We start from the raw sequence: 20,953 nt of genomic DNA, 5'->3' as shown, positions 1-20,953 counted from the left end.
TGCGCGCACCAGTGCAAATAATCACTTCTACATATGTAATAATAACCATTATAATTTAGGAATTGATTCGCTTGGAGAATATATCTTACAGACAACAACTCTGGCATTGTTATCAATAGTGTTACTCATAAAAGCTACAAACTGAATAGAGCTATTTTTCCATAAATTGGTGAGCTTTAAATGCATTGAAATAACAGCAATCCAGTATCACTTGCAGTAGAGTATACAAGTCTTGAAAGTCTCTAAGCTATATATCTTTTCCATGCAACAAACTTGAATGTATTGATCTCCTGGTTAAATAAAGGAATGACTTGCCTAGTCTTGTGCTAGACCTCCGTTCTTTCTTCAATACGATAAGTGACCGAAGGTCGCTTTTTGAGAGCGGAATAAAGCGACCTTCGGTCGGTTGTCGTATATATTATCGGAAGAAAAAGATATATAAAAACTGACACACCTAGCGCTTTTAGAAGAGGCCTTTGTACACTGGGGGACGTCCTGGAGACAAGAATTGAGGATCTCATTATATCTTTAAGAATTATGGTCTCATTACAACTCTAAGATATCAGCAGACCCGATGACGTAATTTATGCATATAAAAAGGTAGAAGAAATTCAAACTTGTAATCAACTGTTCTATGCCAGAAGACAATTGTCATAGAGGGCCTATAACGATATTTACATTATTTACTCGAATAGTTCCAAAATTTGCCATGGTGGCGCTCTACTTCCTGTCTGTGTGTACCATGGGGGTATACATTGTATATAGGTTACTCGCGATCGGTTAATCATATAAGCACCGTTGCTTTCCTCGATGTCTGAACAATATAAAAAACATCCCTGATTAACACTTCTATAGAATACAAGGAACAAAGCTCTTAAGAAATGATACTACGAGGTGATGATACCCCCAATTTGAGTGAGGGCGCTGTATTCTCAATTTCCTGTTTGCCGCAGTCTGCAATGGCCTAATAATAATTGAGGAAACCTTTTTTCTAAGACAAACTTAGTGGCTAAAGACAAAATGCGGTGCGGTACCTATAGCAGTTTAAACATTCAAAAGCTATTCAATCTTCTTGTACCACTGATACATGTAAAACAAAATAAAGTGAACCCTGAGAAATTGAGAAAATCGATATTCTGAAAAAGAGATGTAACAAATATTGGTTTATGTGGTTTATGCAAGATTTTTTATCTTTTTGTCACCTGTATATGGCAGGCTTCTTAGCATTCTTGATAAATTCAAAGGCTTTTAGCCATTATGTAGCTGTAATTAATATATATTAATATGATATACCTGCCATCAACATGATCTAAAGATCTTCAATAACTACCACGATTTTTCCGCGCGTGCGCAGAACTAGTATAAGCAGCAGGTCACATAGTATAGAGGGCAAATTAGTGGCCTTGAAATTAGATTATACCATCAACTTGTTGGCTAGACTACAAAGTTCCGTGACTTGAACTGTTCAATAGTGGAATTTAATCATTTAGGTTACGACAATGGTGGACGCTGAAACAACTGCTAATGTTGGCTTTTCAATTAATGTCGACAACGTTCGCAATTTTGAGGTCAGACCAGACGATGTGTTTCTGTTGACGTACGCTAAATCCGGTAAGGATGTATCAAATTATCTGTCTAGTTTTGTATGGTTTGTTTACAGTTACACAAGTAGATTTTACCACGTCTTTACATGACGATCCAAACACTCTATCAAAACATTTTAAAGAATCTTTATTACTAATATTAGTTAACCCACATTATCTGATGTACTCCCAAACAGTGTACTGTCAGTTTTCTACCGGTGGTGACCTTGTTTATTTAATTTGCAATCAATACCTTACCCAGAGACCCAAGAGTCAAACGCCATACGTTTTCTGTACTTTGATCCCGTCAAATGAAAAAGAAGCGTCAGTGCAGCGCCCCCATATTCTCTGATGAAACTCTGTCATTGATTTTTTATATAATTAGTTTAGTAATGTTATAACAACAACAACAAGAACACTACAGGTGTTTATTCCAAAAGTTTACTGATTTAAAAAAAAAAGTTTATCTTTTTAGAAAAAAGGTGTGGTATTAGAACGATAACCGATATGAAAGCATTGATATATAGATATAGATATAGTTATGTAACAAAACAAGATAGGGATATACCATAGGGTTAACGCCCCACAGATCGCCAGACACTATATCAAACAAGGCTAGATATCCAATACAAATATCAATTCTTTCCTTTGTTGAATCAAAGACGATCACAGCTCAGGCTAAGGTTGTTGTACTATCCGCCAAATAGAAAGGAATGGGTTGTATGGGGAACCTAGTTAGTAGCCAATGCCGAATATGACGTAACGGTTGTGGTTAATTGCTGACTAATACACCTGGCACAGAAATTCTCTCATTTTTATTTTTAGAAAATAACTAATTTGCATATCAGTAGACCTCACAAAAAATAATCAAACAAATCATAATGCATAGAATCAACGGCTCCAAATCTAGGGGTCAAGGAACTTTACTAAACTTTACTAATACATAGGTCTCTAGAAAGGTTAATTCGAAGCGATCAATATGCACATGAAAATAACACTTTAGACCCCTTAGTTTGGGGTTCTGTGGAGCCATGTCATGGTTTTACGTCGCCTACATTTCGTGGGATTTCAAAGAAACATCAACTTGAAGTTGTCCCTATTTTAGGATTTTTGCTGTGGGCCACATTGGCTCATCATGTGAGTCAGCTGAAATGATTATGCAATTGGTGGAAAATGAATATATTGTGAAAAGTGCCTATTATCAGTGAAAAAAAATAAAGTGACTGCTTGTAACAGGAACTTGTATAATTTTGAAGTGAATTCATTAATGTTCATTGTGAGTCATAAACTGTTTTGCCAAATTTTCCCATTTCTTGGTCGATGGTTCTTTTGGAATATGTCTATTGAATTGACTGTGAAATTTACACCAATTAGGTACAACATGGATGAAGGAAATACTTTGCCTCCTACTCAATGGCGGTGACGTTGACGTCATCAAAGAGGTGAACCCAGATGCGAGGGCGCCCTACCTTGAGATGTCTGTCAACTCTGGCGATCCGTACTGGGATGAGGTACATGAAGTAATGGACATGCCAAGTGGCTTTGATATTAATAAATTAAAGTCGCCAAGAATAATAATGTCTCATCTACGGATGCCTTTACTACCAAAACAACTTGAGGAAAAGAAACCAAAGGTACATTCATATGATTTTCAACTTTCTGTATTTATATTTTGATGAACAGCATTATGCACATTTTATCATTCGAAATTATGCTAATGTAGAGTGTACTTTGGAACTAATTTCTGTCATATAAAAGTTTATAATCATTTACCTTCCCATAAACACAGTTACCACAGTATTTGGCGGCCATATTGTGTTCTAAAATGGCGTCCAAGTTTTACCACATTATTTGGCGGCCATATTGGATTCTAAAATGGCGTAAGTTTTACCACATTATTTGGCGGCCATATTGGATTCTAAAATGGCGTAATTTTGATAACATCATGACTTCTAGTTTATCTATTGATTCTAACATTGATTTTAAACCAGAATGGTTTGACTTTTCGTGAATAAAGTAACAGCAATAGTTTAAGAATTTTATTTCTGGTTTGCAAATACTGTAAAAACCTCATTACAATGTAATCACCGACTATGAAATACCACAAAGTCATGAAATTTTGTTTGTCTCACAAGTATCGCAGTTTGTGGAACTCTGGTATCAAACGCTACTTTAACTGTTCAAATATTCTTTATTAGATTGTCTACGTTGCACGTAACCCTAAAGATATTGCGGTGTCCGCCTATGAATTCTGCCAGAAGGAACTACGTGCTGCCAACAAAACTCCATACGAGAATTTCAGTTCGTGTCTACAAGACTTTATAAATGTGAAGAACGGCATTCAACTTGTACTCTGTGAGTTGTCTTCTCTTTAAGTTTCTTTGTCAAGGTCGCATCGCCAGCGGTCCATTTCAATAATCAACTATTCCTGATATATATATTCCCAACGCTCCACGCCACATATTGAGTCCTCCATTAATGTTCTTTACAGAAATAGTCAAACATTATTTGTATCCTTCCATGTTGTTGTGTGTTTGTTTTCGATCGCTAAATTTATAGCTTCAAGCGAAAATACATAACATCTCAATTAACTTTTAGTGTACTGTTAATGTATTTGTCTTTTGGCGTCGTTAGAAATGCTGATTGCATATTAGGGATTTCCGCAACATTTTTTTCATACGTATGAAAAATTACGTCATCAGCTCATATGTGTAATTAGTGATATTCTGATACAGGTTAGAGCTAAGTTAGTTGCAAGTGATGGTTTCGTATGTTTCAGTACCTAGAATATTGCGAGAACTTTTTGAATATGTAGCAGAGTTTTACCCCAAGAACGTATAAACTCAGCTGTTGCCCCTTTAATTTTAGTTTGTGCATTTGTTCCATCGTCGTACGGTGTTGTCCAATGATAAATGCTGACTTATTTGATTCTGGCTTGGTTACAGATGACGGAACGCGATGGCGAGATCACGTGATTCCATGGTGGAAGAAACACGAAGAGGAAAATATTCTGTTTATTACCTATGAGGACATGAGAAAGGTACATGTTTTTGTACATATTTACTGTTTTAGTTTTCATAAATTTTGGAACCATTTCATGATATCACATCAATTGCTTAAAAGTACCAAATTGAAACTCACTAGTATTGTTCTTTCAGTGATACACCTCTGCATCGATATCATCGGTCTTAGCATATATGAATATTTATTAGATGAACACTGAATATTCATGACACTAAGTGATTATTTCCTTCAGATAAATAGTCATAAATAGGCATTGTTAATATTCATGTCTCTTTCTCCTCCACTGCTCTTTGAGTGGTATACTGTTGCATCATGGGTCTTAGCAGATATGAATATTTATCGGATGAGCATTGAATATTCATGACTCCTAAGTGCTTATTTCCTTCAGATAAACAGTTATGAATACGCAATAGTGTATAACTGAAAGAGCAATAGTAGTGACAAAGAGTCTCAGTTTCCTGGAAACCAAAGAAACTATGTGATGTTAATGAAATGAGGTGACTCCAGAATGCAAAGATTATAAAGACACCTCTATTTCCTGGAGTGACATTCCCCTTTGTGAAGTCACAAGAACTTGAGGGGGCGCTACAACTAAAGTATTTCAACACGAAATCAACATGCATGATTGAATGAATAAAAATTTTTTACGTTTTCATTGGTTTATATAATGAGAACTAATTTACATATTTGTTTGGTAGAATGCATCTCAGAAATAAACTTTAAACTTTTGCTGCTACTTTATTCAAGAAAACTCCAACCCATTGTCTGTTGTAATCAAGGAAAAATGAGGGGTCACCATTCAAAACTTTTGAAATAGGTCAAATTAGTCATTTTAGATGTTTGTCATCACATGTGAGATTATAGGTTTATCAGTGTTTCAGGACATCCTACAATTTCGTAGAGTTACCATTTTGATAGCAAAATATAACATTATTTTAAGACTGTTCAATAGGGAACTTGTAATCCTGACTGAGCATGCTCAGACGCAAAGGACTATGGGATTATCTGTGGTTATCGTAATACCTAATCTAGAGCTACCGGTAAAATAAACTCCCACAATGGTCACGGTATCTATGAATTGATCATTTGTGGTTACAAGGAATGAGAATGTATCAACATTGTTTACAATGCTAATTGATTAGTGTTTATTATCACATTTCCCATGATGCAACATTCAACATGGCGGGTTTGCAAGTTCCCTATTGAGCAGACCGATTAGAGTCTTTGTACCATCATATGTTGAGTGTTCAAAGTTTGATTTTGTTTACATTAAAGGACCTGGTTGGCAGTATACATATTATAAGTAAGTTCCTTGACGTAGACCTTAGTGATGACGTCATGGAAAAGATTGCCAACTATTGTTGTTTTGAAAACATGAAGAAGAATAAAATGGCTTTAAAGTCTGCATATTGTGAGGGATATCTGAAGATTGATCCTAAGGATTCTCCCTTTGTTAGAAAAGGTGAAGTACCGTTCCATCAACTTATTACACTGGTAATATGTACATGTCATCTAGAGGCTATCCATTGCTTCTCATGTCTAATTCACTGAGGTGTTGAGATGAAATTTCAAATCGAAACGAAGCCACCCACACGTCTAACAACTCGTAGTGACAAGGCCCCTTAGGTCACTCATATTTTCCTTTGGCTGAACGAAGAATAATATTGGCCAATAAATAATATCTAAATATTCACTTTGTGTTTTCTTTTCTTTTTTCAGGAAAGGTTGGTGGGTGGAAAAATTACTTTACCGTAGCTGACAGTGAACATTTTGATAAATTATACGAAGAGTGGATACAAGACAGTGGTTTGAAGTTGACCTTTGAACTCTGAACTCTGAAAAAAAAAAATTTAATGTAGAGAGTATATCACTTCGCAGATAGTCCAAAAGACGTCTGGTTATATACTTAAAGAAAATTATAGCTAATAACAAGTTTGAGGAAATAATTTTTTTATCCATATTGATATTAAATTCCTTGCGTCAATCTTAGTTCTCTCGCAGTCATCGAGGCAACATGTTTTTAGATATTAAACAGATGAAAACAGTCACAGCTTACACAATGTTTCAATTTTGTGTAGACCACAAAAAACTTATGGTCTGTAGATCGCATTCTCACAAGCCAGACCACATATTTCTACTCAAGCAACTCTTGCGGATACGTTTTGGACGATGCCGTAAAGAGGTCTGGGGTTTACGACGTTGGTACGGTTTGGACGATGCCGTAAAGAGGCCTGTGGTTTTACGACGTTGGTACGGTTTGGACGATGCCGTAAAGAGGTCTGGGGTTTACGACATTGCTACGTTCTAGACGGTGCCGGTTTACAACGTTGGTATGTTTTGGAGGGTGCCGTAAAGAGGCCTTTGGATTACGACGTTGGTATGTTCTGGACGGTGCCGTTATGAGGCCTGTGGTTTTACGACGTTGGCATGTTTTGGACGGTGCCGTAAAGAGGCCTGTGGTTTTACGACGTTGGCATGTTTTGGACGGTGCCGTAAAGAGGCCTGTGGGTTACGACGTTGGCATGTTTTGGACGGTGCCGTAAAGAGGTCTGTGGTTTACGACATTGATACGTTCTGGACGGTGCCGGTTTACGACGTTGGCATATTTTGGACGGTGCCGTAAAGAGGCCTGTCGTTTTACGACGTTGGCATGTTTTGGACGGTGCCGTAAAGAGGTCTGTGGTTTACGACATTGATACGTTCTGGACGGTGCCGGTTTACGACGTTGGCATATTTTTTTATCCATATTGATATTAAATTCCTTGGGTCAATCTTAGTTCTCTCGCAGTCATCGAGGCAACATGTTATTAGATATTAAACAGGTGAAAACAGTCACAGCTTACACAATGTTTCAATTTTGTGTAGCATGTTTTGGACGGTGCCGTAAAGAGGCCTGTGGTTTTACGACGTTGGCATGTTTTGGACGGTGCCGTAAAGAGGCCTGTGGGTTACGACGTTGGCATGTTTTGGACGGTGCCGTAAAGAGGTCTGTGGTTTACGACATTGATACGTTCTGGACGGTGCCGGTTTACGACGTTGGCATATTTTGGACGGTGCCGTAAAGAGGCCTGTCGTTTTACGACGTTGGCATGTTTTGGACGGTGCCGTAAAGAGGTCTGTGGTTTACGACATTGATACGTTCTGGACGGTGCCGGTTTACGACGTTGGCATATTTTGGACGGTGCCGTAAAGAGGCCTTTGGATTACGACGTTGGTATGTTCTGGACGGTGCCGTAAAGAGGCCTGTGGTTTTACGACGTTGGTACGATTTGGACGATGCCGTAAAGAGGTCTGGGGTTTACGACATTGATACGTTCTGGATGGTGCCGGTTTACGACGTTGGTATGTTTTGGAGGGTGCCGTAAAGAGGCCTTTGGATTACGACGTTGGTATGTTCCGGACGGTGCCGTTATGAGGCCTGTGGTTTTACGACGTTGGCATGTTTTGGACGGTGCCGTAAAGAGGCCTGTGGTTTTACGACGTTGGTACGGTTTGAACGATGCCGTAAAGAGGTCTGGGGTTTACGACATTGCTATGTTCTGGACGGTGCCGGTTTACGACGTTGGTATGTTTTACGACCTGTGGTTTTACGACTATGCAAACGAGTAAAATCTGGAGATTTCAAATGTAAACATGTTCATGCAATTACATTAGAGACAATGTATGTATGTATGTATGTATGTATGTATGTATGTACTATGTATGTATGTATGTATGTATGTATGTATGTATGTATATATGTCTGTCTGTCTGTCTGTCTGTCTGTCTGTCTGTCTGTCTGTCTGTCTGTCTGTCTGTCTGTATGTATGTATGTATGTATGTATGTATGTATTTAGGTATATGTATGTATGTGTCTGTGTGTGTGTGTGTGTGGCTATATATATGTTATAAAAATAAATGTGTGTGTGTGTGGGGGGGGGGGGGGCTTGAAAATTTCTGACCATGTGGAGGGGGGTCTGAATTTTTTTGGGTTATAAAGGGGGGGGGGGGACTTGAAAAAAAATCTAATTTTGACATGATTCCTCCGACCCTCCCCCCCCCCGCCCATTAATTTTAGCCTAATAACCAATTCAATACTGCACTGAAACAAGATCCGACACAATACAAGTTTCTACTTTGATTAGGGGTAAGTTTGTTACTTTATTAAGACAATACCGCAGCCTGCGGGGGCAAGGGGGGCAGCTGCCCCCCCCCCCCCGAGATTTTGTAAAAAAGAAAGAAAAAAAGCTACCTTTTGAATACATATTAAAATCGTTATTTACGTGACGATTCCTAGCATGCGCGATTTCAATGGATAGTTCACTAAAGTGACTGTACACTGACTCATGGCTAATATGTATCTTATATCGCTATTGTACGCTGGCTTAAACTTTGAATTAAAATGTGTCCAGTTAAAAATTTTAACATTTTGCAGCAAATTAAATTCTTTTGCGCGGGAAAGTATAAAAGAAGTGCTCACATGCACTGTGCATTTTCTGCGAGTAACAGTAGTCTTGAAAGTCTCCTTCATTTGAAGATAGCAAGTCGCAATTATAATGTCAGCGAATGAAACTCAAAAAAAAAGACGGAAAAAGTCGTTCAACGTGAGGTAGCCTGCTATGCTGCATGCAGTGACTCGTGACTCCGAAGATGCGCTCGATCTCATTTACATCTTGTTCCTTATATTAAAACATTTCATACTGATAAAACGGCAGATCTCTTTTTGGAATATTTGGTGGCCCTGAAAAACTATTAAACTAGGGACGCAGTTTAAGATCCACTATTTGAAGATATTTCTTTCAATAATTGTGTTCGACGTTGTCTTTGGTTAAAATGTTGTTTGATATAATTATCTCATTGCACACTGACACTAGCGTTATTCCGCAATTCATTTTGAAGCGACAATTTGCTATGGAAAGAATGGCCCTGAATTTGTAAACAGAGCTGTACCTTCGACATCAAAATCCAAACTTCAGTTTCCATTATAATGATAATGACAAGGAGAATTCACTGAGTTCACCTTGGGTTCCAACATAAACGATGCCATAGCAGTTTTGGGAGTTGGGTAAAGAAAATGATAATTTTGTTGTGTTACCTATTTGAGAACGCACCATCCATTTTTTTTTACTTTGAATGTGACATCTTTTCGGCAACTACTTTGAAAGATACGACATTAGGCCAGAACAAATGAAAAAGCTGTTCAACCTACCCATATATGTTTTTCTGGTGATGGGCAATATATCCTCATGCGGGCTTCTCATTTTTTTCTTCAAAATTAAGGATATTTCTTTATATTTTCTGAATAGTACATGTAACAATATACATTTGAGTCTATTCCAAATTATATAATATCTTATACAGTGGTTTACTTGGCTCTGATGTTGCATACAAGCATGAATTGAGATTAAATATCCAATGTGCACTAAAAAGAATTGAACAAAAGTTTACGACCATTGGGCCATCAAAGTCTGAAAGTCTTGAAATGTTTTGCTCTTTATTCGGGATTTTTTGGAACGAAATTAAACTTCAGGAGAAGTCATTTACCATGTGCACATCCGCATAATATCTTTCAGCTTTGCCACAACAAAATACACTTCCAGATAATATGTAATACATAGCATAATTGTTTCAATTCTGGTATTTTATTATGTCTATGGTATTTTATGCCTCCAAATGGCCTCCTACACTGTCTTATTTCAATTGTTTCACCTTTGGAGTTGTCTCCTTCCAATGCATCATTGTACCATATGATTTTATATCTCCACTGGAGTGTAGGTGACAGAAGCCTGAGAAGGGGTGGCTAAAATAATGCTTGAGTTTCAATTGGCGGGGCTTAAACATTTTTTGAGAAGAGATGGTTCGAGGAACTACACCATTTGTTTAACCGTAAATTGTGTACATTTCCTAACTGTAGCTATGCATACAAATTGCATAGAGATAGTATCAAGATGACTGAATAAGTTCTATCTAAACTCAACCTGAAATATTTTGCTATCATTATAAATGGTTTGTTTTATCCTTGTCAAGCATTGTGAAAAAATGAAATCGACCTACTTACCCAATGTGATGGGTTAGGTTACCAGTTGACAAGCATTTTTTATTTTTTCTGACCTTACATATGATATTTAATTGCGTATGCTAAAATATATATTATGTAAATTGCATGCAAATTTATGTAAATTAGCACTTTTCTAAATTTTAAATGCATGGTTGCACCAAGACAAAGTTCTGCCCCCCCCCCCCCCCCCCGGCAATTTGGTCAGGCCACGGGCCTGTAAGACCTTGCACTTGCAACATTTTTGTACTGATCAGTTCTATAACCGCGTACTGATCAGTTCGTGCCTTCGGCAATCGCAGCTCCTATCAGTATTAGTATTCAGTGCTACGGAGCGAGGCTAGGACTATGTTTTAGATGAAACGTATAGTAGCAAAAAAGGCACAAACGACTGTCGACAGTCTAAAACGGAGTCTACTTTTGTCCTCCGACGAAGCCAGGACGTACATTGAAACCCAAAATGTTGTGATATGCAAAAAGTATACCCTTTCTGATACCAAGCCAGGGCTTCCAGGGGAAGCTAGTCCTAGATCTAGTATGTCATGAGGGTCGAGAGTACGGAAGTTTTGAAGGTAGATACACCAGGTTGAAACGCTTCCAGTGTTGACTGTATAGTCTCTGTTAATTAATTAACGCCAGTTTTGATTCACCCGACCTTTTTTCATACCACCACCCACCACCTCATGAAAACTATACCCTTTCTGATACCAACCAGCATAAAAAACCAACCCCTTTCGCGCGGACCGTCCCCGTATTGCCGTCTATGGGAGTTGCCCCCGGACGGTATACACAATCCGTCAATAGCCGCATGCCCCTGTGTTCTATATAATGGTGCAGTGATCTCTTTGACCTTGTCAATGCTCCACATATTTCTCTTATGGATACGTTGGCAACCAGTCCATCGTCGTAAACCACGCACAGCCTCTTTTACGGCACCGTCCAAGACGCACAGCACTATATCGCGGAAGATAACAGCTCTGGTTTGCGAGAATGTGTGGTTGGCATCTAAACTCTTGATCTGCTCACACATAGCCAGACGTACATGTATATCGGACCGGGATATCGGAGAACGTATGTGCGCGACAGATCTCACTTTACTGACATCTGCTGAGTCACCACCATCCATCGAAACACACCGTGTGCTCGACCTTGGATCTCCTTCCAATCACAAACAAGTAAGAAGGTTTTCTGTGTTCCAATACAATACGACACACGGCCGAACATCGCTATCGAGGATCTGGCAAGCCCTCACTGCGAACTTCGTTCGCTTATCCACAGCCTTAAAGTTTGTCTGTGGCTTATCGTATCGGAAGAAAGCCCGATCGTCTAGCAGCAAGACTATAGTCTGCTGAGATAGTTAACAGAATAGTGTACTACAATCCAGTCAAGTTTTTTTTGTAAATCTTTTAAACCAGATGTAAATATTCAGTTTTAGTGTTTTATTTTGTAACCCATATAATTGCGGTTGACCTATTTTTTCTATGCTTTGTCATAGACAGCTGCTTTTTCACATCTGTATTTAATCGAATCCTCGTTCGTACTTGGTTTTTAATTCCTGTTTGTTGAAATATTTACATAGCCTCCTTTTTTGTTTTGTTTTGTTTTGTTTTGCTTTGTTTTGTTTTGCTTTGTTTTGTTTTGCTTTGTTTTTTGTGTGGGTTTTTGTGCGTGTTTTTTGGTGTTTTGTTCAGAATCATTTCATTTCAGTTCAGTTCAGTTCAGTTCATTTCAGTTCATTTCAGTTCATTCTATTTCTGTTCCGTTCATTTCATTTCATTTCAGTTCAGTTCTGCAGCAGGTGTGTTTGTTGATCACCCATAGAAAAGTTGGAAGGGTACGGTCATCTCAATGGAGGCGAGTGGCTCGACATCCACCACTAAAGTGGTTGGAATGAAAAAGAAAGTGTTTGTATGCATGTGTATATTTGGTGTGGTAATAATCCTGACTATTTTAGCGACTTCCAACACTGTAGTACAATCATATACAGGACATGTCGGTCATAGAATTAGGTAAGTTGTAATAATAATCAGATTTCTTATTTAAGTGGCCATGTGATTGAAGATTGGGTGTTGTGTTACTTCTTTACGTCTTATTTGACAAAATGGTTAACAAGAGAACCAAATAATGACAAATCGATCTCAGTCTAAGCATTTGAATGTTCTTTACGAGACTAAAACATTTACAAGACAAATTCACATTCAGTAATACTGTTGAAAAAATGAGTGACATTATACATATAAAATTGTACATTGTATGTCCCACATACTTACATACATACATACATACATACATACATACATACATGTACATACATACATACATACATACATAGACACATAAACATATACACACAGACAGACAGACAGACACAGACACACAGATACATCCATACACACACGTTACTTCTGATGTTGCCAGTCAGTGTAGTAACTCTGTCTATGTCGGTACGGGATCGTCGTCGTCGTCGTCGTCGTCGTCGTCGTTGTCATCGTCATATTCATCACATCCATCAGTTATGTTATCAATTTCTTAAATAAACCGTATAAGTTTACTTTGTGGCAATCTCAAAGAGGAAATTGACTTATTTTTCAGCAATATTGCATCCTTTGTACACAAGTTTACATCTTCCAAGTCACAACATAACATCTCCCAGTCACTAAATGTAAGTATATATTTATACTACTTGTGTCTGTGTATGACGTCATGATGTAATGTATGATGTAATGTACGACGTAATGATGTAACGTATGTGTATGACTAATGGTGGAAGAGAAAGAACTCACTGTTTTAGGCAAAATTTTTTACAATGGTCATGTGCTGTTTGAAGGTACGTGTATACTGGAATCATATTTTCCACATGTTTCGGTGAAAAAGAAGCCCGTCGACAAGAACATATTTTCTAAAATGAAAGAGATAACCATGGCAATAAACCCCATAACAGGGCTTGAAATTAGCGCCGACAAAGCGGCCCAGGGCCGGTTAAAGTTGCTGTTGGGCAGATGAAATTTGTCGCAATCGGCCCAGTTTGGCAGCTACTTTAAAAAAAAAAAACATTTTGAAAACCTAGCTTAAAATATTCAATTATCATTATTCTTCGATAAAAAAAAAATCTGCACTCGCTATTTCGGCCATTAACTCAAAAGTAACCACGATCAAAGATGCTAACGCACTGATCTCTGTACTTCTGCACTGAATAACTAGTTATGTGATGGCCCCTTGACCTTAGTGCAACTTTCTATTTATGGAAGTGTACATTGCATCGATAGAACACATGGACAAATTTGCATTTCAATACGCTTTCACGTGATTCAGCCAGCTGTATCCACGTAAACGACGTCAGTTGCCTTGACCCGAGTTTAAAAGTCAATTTCCACCATCTTCACACCGAAATTTGTAGTCCATGTGCGATGAAAGGTAAAGATTTTATCTGAATCGAGAGGCCATGTTCCTGTAAATTACGTATACTGAGTGTTTATTGTCATTTTAGATTGATTTGGGTGTTTTTTGAGGCTTGAAAAGAGGGACGGGGACCTGGAGTGAACCCTTGTGTTTTTTGTAGTGATGGTATAGGAAAAAACCATATCTAGTATACCTCCATGAGTATCTGTTTATTTGCTGGTTTATTTAATTATTTTATTGTTCCTATACTTGTCGCTCGTTTGCTTGTTCATTTATTTATTTATTTATTTATTTATTTATTTATTTATTTATTTATTTATTTATTTATTTATTTATTTATTTATTTATTTATTTTTGTTTGTTTGTTTGTTTGTTTGTTTGTTTCGTTTTGTTTGTCACACGGTTACTGGGTTCCCTGTGGTCGGACAAGTTTCTTTTGTAGGAGTAAAAAGGGGCTCAAATAATGTATAGATTTCAATACAGTAACTAAAATGGGGGAGGGGGGACTTAAAGTGTTGTAAAGAAGAGCAATGGTGGACATGGGACACAATGGTGAATTCGAGAGATGATTCCGATTTTGAAACTTATAGATCGATATTGACCACTGATTTACAGATACAAATTACAATGTCTTTTCATAAGTAATTTACCAATTTTAGTCACTATATTCTGATGAGAATCACAGTTGCGCATGCAGCTAGTGAGGGTTTAACACTGGGATTTGCATTTGAATTTTAATTATAGTCGGGTTCGTTCTATATTTCAATCTTCAGAAAACAAAAGATGACATGTCAGACCCGAAACACAACAAGGGTACAGTGAATTCTGTTGAAGATGAGGAATCGCAAGAACTGATAGCACCACAACCAGGTCTAAGGCAACAACAGGACATGAAAATAATACAAGATGTTGAAAAACAGGCAGATCAAAATAATGCTGAGATTCAACAACAACAACAACAACAACAACAACAACAACAACAACAACAACAACAACAACAACAACAACAACAACAACAACAACAGAATCCAAGTCTTGAACAGGATAAAAAGACAGGAGATAAAAATAAACCGCTAGATACAGCGTGTCAACACAAGGATGACATTGCATTTTTCAAAATGCATAAATGTAGCAGTAGTACTATACAAAATATGTTATTCCGCTATGGAGAGAAACATGACTTAACATTTGTGATGCCACCAAAAGGAAATCACCTCGGATATGGAACGTATCCATTCAACAAGAGATTTATGATACAAGTTCCTTGGAATTTATATAATATTTATACTTTTCACTCAGTATTCAGCTACAAAGGTAAGTTGAAAATTGTGACATTCTAAAACTTATTAGTGCATCGTCATTCCAGATTTAAACTGAATGTCTCCCGTAAGGGCAAACACCATAGATTTTTGGACATACACACATTGCTTGAATGCGAAATTCTGAATTATAGCTATTATACATGATGAACTACTTAAAAGGAGACATGCTAAATTAGGTATAGTTATCATGATTAACTACAAATTTCATAAAATTATCGTCCAAATAACCAAATCGATGATTTCATTGCCCTTGACATGATTTTTTCCCCTTTTTTTCCAGGGATAAGTGAAGTTATGCCAAAAGACACAGTGTATGTAACAGCAATAAGAGACCCCGTCACAATGTATGAATCAACATTCACGTATATAGGTTTTGGTGCACGATACGGACTGAAAGGACCTGATGCCTTGAAAAAGTTTCTGGATAATGCTGATACATATTACAAATCCAACAATAACAAAGGACGTGTCAAAAATCCAATGTTGTATGATCTAGGAACAGACGTCAATGATATGTACAATATGCCAAAACTTGAAGCGAGAATAAAAGAACTTGGAAATATTTTTGATTTTGTGATAATAACAGAATACTTTGATGAATCACTTATACTTCTGAAAGAGATGATGTGCTGGGAGCTAGATGATGTTGTTTCCTTTAAACTTAACGCTCGTAGTAGTTCATCTGTCCATGCGGTGACTCCAGATATGGCCGTTAAGATAAAGAATTTCAATGCTGGAGATGTGAAGCTGTATAACTATTTCAATGAATCGTTTTTCAAAAAACTTAATGATTTTGGAAAAGACAGAATGAAAGAAGAAGTGGCAAAGCTTCATAAACGCAATATGGAACTTCAAGATATGTGTGTTGACTCAGTACTAGAGACAAGTAACAGAGTATACCGCCCTCCGGGGATGAACATTGAAGATTTTCGTTTGAAGCCAGGAATGGATCAAAATCCTATATGTAAAGGCATGACATTGCCAGAACTAATGTACACCGATAAAGTTCGCAAAGAACTTTTAGCCAAGATTCGTGATTATACCGCTAAACATGCCAGACTACTTTAAAAACATTGTTTTTAACATGCTCAATTTTTTAAAACTGCAACTTGGCCCTTGTTTGAAAATGTTTGTTAGATGATTCACTCTCAATATTGTTCACCCTGATTCTCGCTGCAGGTTGGTACAGACCAGGACAGGACCAGGACAACAAAATTTAGCAACCATGACTCAGCAGTTGCCAACTACTACCTATTTGTATGTGACAAACGTATTTTTGTTTGCCCCCCCCCCCCTAATTGGGTTTTCAGCAGTGTAACCAACATTTTCACCACACATGAATATCCATAGATTGAAAAAAAAAACCAATGAACTGTAACATCTATCTTTGAAAAGGCAATGTGATATAGGTTTTTGTTTCACAACTACAACCTTCAAGTCTTCATGTGTAATGAGCGGCAGACGAACAAAGCCGTTAGGGAGCGATCAGTTTTTATGGCCGGGGGGGGGGGGGGGGCGGCAAACCAGAGGGGGGGGGTTACCTTAATTTGGGACTCAAAGAAGGGGGGGGTCATCTTTTTTATGAAGTGAATAAAGGGGGGGGGGGTCACCTTGGTTTCAACTAAACAAAATCATGAGCCACGCTCCTCTACTTAAATGTTCATACATTTAATATCATAACTAGGCCAAAGCCACTAAGCTCGCACAGCTGGGTAATTTCATTTGTGAGTGGCTGCCTCACGATGATATCATAGATAGCGCTCTCGGCATGGAGATTGCACATCATACATAGAACGTGCATGTGTAGTCATTGTACCGCAATGCATCCTTGGGTAAAACCACCAAAAAACATCACATAGTATATAGGACGCGCATTTGCACTAGTCATTGAGCCGCTATGCTGCCGCTTGCAGGCGCTGTGCGAGCTATTAAACAAAAAAATGTATGTGCATAAAATAAACCATAAACAAATAGCTATAAATATACATTTAAATATAACATGATACATGATCCAATACATATGGTATGGCATCACAACACTGCACCATGGCCACCTTTAAGTAAGTTATTTGTTAGAAATGATTTCTCGCTGTTGCACGCCATGAGTTGCATTGTGTCATCTTGTGGTAGAAAAACTTGCATGTGTAGCTGTACATGTAACACATAACAAATGAAATATCTTAAGATTTACTGGCTCTAAAATCTGTTCCTCCATTGACCTGAACATGTGGAATTGTGCACAAACATAACCAATTTAGGACACTTTGAAATAATATGTGGCAAACACTGTGACTGAAAATGCCTGACCCAGCCTGTGTCTAGATATTGGATATTCAATGTCCATGTATATAGTTAGTCTAGTTCCTATATATGTTTGTACATCTAATGTATGATAACTACAATCATCTCCATTAGAAGTCCCAAATTGATTTATGGTTGAAATCAATAGTTCAATGTAGGGTAAAAACTAAATTCTTTTATTGTAGGGTGGGGGTGAGAGGAGGTATTTTATAATGAAATCTGTTTTGTACCCCAATACAAACAATTCTAAAAATGTCAGATTGAAAAATGGGAAAAAAATTGTTATGCATGGCACTAAAATACATTTATTGTGCATATAAAAGAGCTATTTTTCCTCACTACATACTGGCTTTGTATTCATAGCATTACATACTACTACATACTGGCTTTGTATTCATAGCACTACATACAACTACATACTGGCTTTGTATTCATAGCACTACATACAACTACATACTGTCTCTGTATTCATAGTACTACATACTACTACATACTGGCTTTGTATTCATAGCACTACATACTACTACATACTGGCTTTGTATTCATAGCACTACATATTACTACATATTGGCTTTGTATTCATAGCACGACATACTACTACATACTGGCTTTGTAATCATAGTACTACATGACACTACATACTGATTTGAAATGATTGTGCTATTTGCAACAATTTTACCAATTTAGTTAGAAGGGGATGGGGAAGGGGTTCTGAGGCCTCACTAAAAGAATAAGTTTTTTACCTACTGATCTCACCCCTAATGTGTTGATTTACATGTACAAACATGTATTGAACTATTACTTGGCATAGCTATAGTACGAACTACATGTCTTATCAACACACACAAATTACTTTTCTGTGTTTGTGTTCCACTTCTTGTCTGATACCTCTGACCATCACCAAGTTTAATACATGTTACCAGGCTACGTGTGAAGCCCCCTTTTGTCTTGCTATTGTTTTACACCATAAACTACCAAGAAAGAAATATATTCCAAGGTGAACACAGTATTAATCGGATTCTCGGAGAATATATATTATGTGAATGACTGATAAACAAAGTTATAAACACAGACTTGTTTGATGATGATCTAGTAAAGGGCTACTTACTGTAGCCAGGACTTCTATAGTACTGACACAGTCCAAAGTTAGGAGGAAAATAACATTTTACATCTTCCTTGGAATATCTAGTATCCACATTGAGTGACTGTATACTGCGAGTAACATTTTGTCAGCAATTAATAATATTACATTTCATTGGTATTAGAATGTATTTATTTTCAAGGCTATCATGTTGCCAGCAATATACCGGACAACATAGCCAATAGTAAGTGAATTGAATTAGTAATCTAGTTTAGAAACTGCTGTAGTACAGAAAACATTTTTATGACATTTTTTAATTTCTATTTTGAAACCAATGATATTTATCACATTTCATCATTCAAAACCTTTCAAAAATATTTTAGTTAAGATTAACAGTGTGGTCAATGAATGGGAGGGGGTGGAGTTTTGAGTTAGTGCCATGATTAAACTGAACAATTATGAACAGGACAAACAAGTGCCTTGAGAAGTGCAAACGTGTACATGTATGGAAAGCCGCAGTTGTGTTAAGTCTAAAGAAAACAATCAACTATATGATGTGAACATATCTTTATATGATGTAAACAATTCATTATATGATGCAAGTACATCATTATGTTATTGACATGGGTTTACAAGTATATTAACTCCGTTTATAATATTGTACTTGATAATTAGCTGAATTAATCAATATTAATAGTTCACTCAATCTAAGAGATATCCTAGAACTTTTGGTTACTAAACCATGAATATTTTGTATGTCCGTGAACAGACAATCATACTTCTCATAGGTTCCTATCTAAAGAGCTTTATACATGTGAAACAATGGATTTTGGTTAGCAATTTATCAGATACACTTAAAATTACTGAAAATGTAACATGTAAAATTAACTATGCAGTGTGCGGTACTATGCTTTGAGAATAGAGTGTCTTTTGCAAGAACAAAAAGAGTGTTTTTTGTCAACAGATGGGGGGGGGGGGCATTGTGTCTTTTTATTTGTCAGAGGGGGGTGGGGTTGGATTATTTTGTGGATGAATTGCAGGGGGGTCACTATTTTTAAGTACATCATGAACAAAAAGTCACCGGCCCACCCCCGGCCGTAAAAACTGATCACTTCCTTACTGCTATCAAAATGGATAGCAGTAATCACTACAAGTGTACTAAAGGTAGAATTAAGTCTGACTGGACTGTTCTTTTAAGTTGATAGCAGTAATCAATACAACTGTGCTAAAGACAGAAATAAGTCTGATGCATGGACTTAAATGTAATCTAATTTTGCTCAGTCCCTACATCGGTAGCAACTACTTCTTTTTGTAGCGTTTCACGAGAAAAAAATGTTATTGCAGATCCTAATAGCAGTACACCTGCACTAGCAGCAATGATGGGTAGGATGGTCATGTATTGCTTTCCTGTTGGTAGAATGAAAGTAAGATATTATTTTTAAAGCTGCACTAGGTGTAACTGAAGTGCAATTCTTTTCAATCATAAAATCAATTATATTTTCTGAAAATCTTTGAAATTAAAATAACTTACATGTCGATTTGAGGTCGATTACTAAGCAATGTGTTGAAAAAGTGATTAATAAGGAACTTGTAAACCCGCCATGTTGAATGTTGCATCATGGGAAATGTGATAATAAATACTAATCAAATAGTATTGTAAACAATATTGTTACATTGTTTGTAACCACAAATAATCAATTCATAGTCACCCTGACCATTGTGGGAGGTTTATTTTATCGGTAGCTCCAGATAAATTATTACGATACTAGTCTGGATTGCAAGTCCCCTATTTGGGGTTCTGATTTTAGGGTGTGAACATAACATAGCATAACTAGAGCTACACAAATACACAATACTTTTAAAGATGTAAACATCCATCCATCCATCCATCCATCCATCAGTCCATCTGTCGACATTGTCTGTCTAGGGGGAATTTTGTAGCTCTATCTCTGTCTGTCTGTCTGTCTGTCTGTCTGTCTGTCTGTCTGTCTGTCTGTCTGTCTGTCTGTCTGTCTGTCTGTCTGTCTGTCTGTCTGTCTGTCTGTCTGTCTGTCTGTCTGTCTGTGTGCATGTGTGTTCGTGCGTGCATGTGCGTGCGTGTGTGCGTGTGTGTATGCATGTATGTATGTATGTATGTATGTATGTATGTATGTATGTATGTATGTATGTATGTATGTATGTGTCTGTGCCTGTGTGTGTGTGCGTGCGT

General features: G+C 37.3%; 2 protein-coding genes across 2 annotated transcripts; both read left to right on the top strand.

Moving 5' to 3' along the window:
* The first annotated feature begins 1,499 nt into the window (after positions 1–1,499).
* On the top strand, positions 1,500–6,439 carry LOC144452771 (sulfotransferase 1B1-like). Its single transcript, XM_078143923.1, has 6 exons — positions 1,500–1,611; positions 2,958–3,217; positions 3,782–3,938; positions 4,529–4,623; positions 5,883–6,069; positions 6,327–6,439. Exons 1-6 carry the CDS (start codon positions 1,500–1,502, stop codon positions 6,437–6,439), a joined length of 924 nt encoding a protein of 307 aa, XP_078000049.1.
* Positions 6,440–15,088: 8,649 nt separating this feature from the next.
* LOC144453048 (galactosylceramide sulfotransferase-like) lies at positions 15,089–16,836 on the top strand. The gene is made up of 2 exons (XM_078144320.1): positions 15,089–15,354; positions 15,643–16,836. The coding sequence occupies exons 1-2, from the start codon at positions 15,159–15,161 to the stop codon at positions 16,428–16,430; spliced, it is 984 nt and encodes a 327-aa protein (XP_078000446.1). The 5' UTR covers positions 15,089–15,158; the 3' UTR covers positions 16,431–16,836.
* Positions 16,837–20,953: the final 4,117 nt, after the last annotated feature.

This window comes from Glandiceps talaboti, chromosome 23 (assembly GCF_964340395.1).
Source record: "Glandiceps talaboti chromosome 23, keGlaTala1.1, whole genome shotgun sequence".
NCBI classification, from domain to species: Eukaryota; Metazoa; Hemichordata; class Enteropneusta; family Spengelidae; genus Glandiceps; species Glandiceps talaboti.
This window is presented reverse-complemented; position numbering and strand designations above follow the sequence as displayed.

What these genes read in the sequence shown, in the direction of transcription:
- LOC144452771 (XM_078143923.1), top strand. Translation starts at nt 1,500, where the DNA reads ATGGTGGACGCTGAAACAACTGCTAATGTTGGCTTTTCAATTAATGTC. An exon ending in GTTGACGTACGCTAAATCCG is followed by an intron (nt 1,612 to 2,957) that starts GTAAGGATGTAT and finishes TACACCAATTAG; the next exon opens with GTACAACATGGATGAAGGAA. An exon ending in TTCTCCCTTTGTTAGAAAAG is followed by an intron (nt 6,070 to 6,326) that starts GTGAAGTACCGT and finishes TTCTTTTTTCAG; the next exon opens with GAAAGGTTGGTGGGTGGAAA.
- LOC144453048 (XM_078144320.1), top strand. Translation starts at nt 15,159, where the DNA reads ATGCATAAATGTAGCAGTAGTACTATACAAAATATGTTATTCCGCTAT. An exon ending in CTCAGTATTCAGCTACAAAG is followed by an intron (nt 15,355 to 15,642) that starts GTAAGTTGAAAA and finishes CTTTTTTTCCAG; the next exon opens with GGATAAGTGAAGTTATGCCA.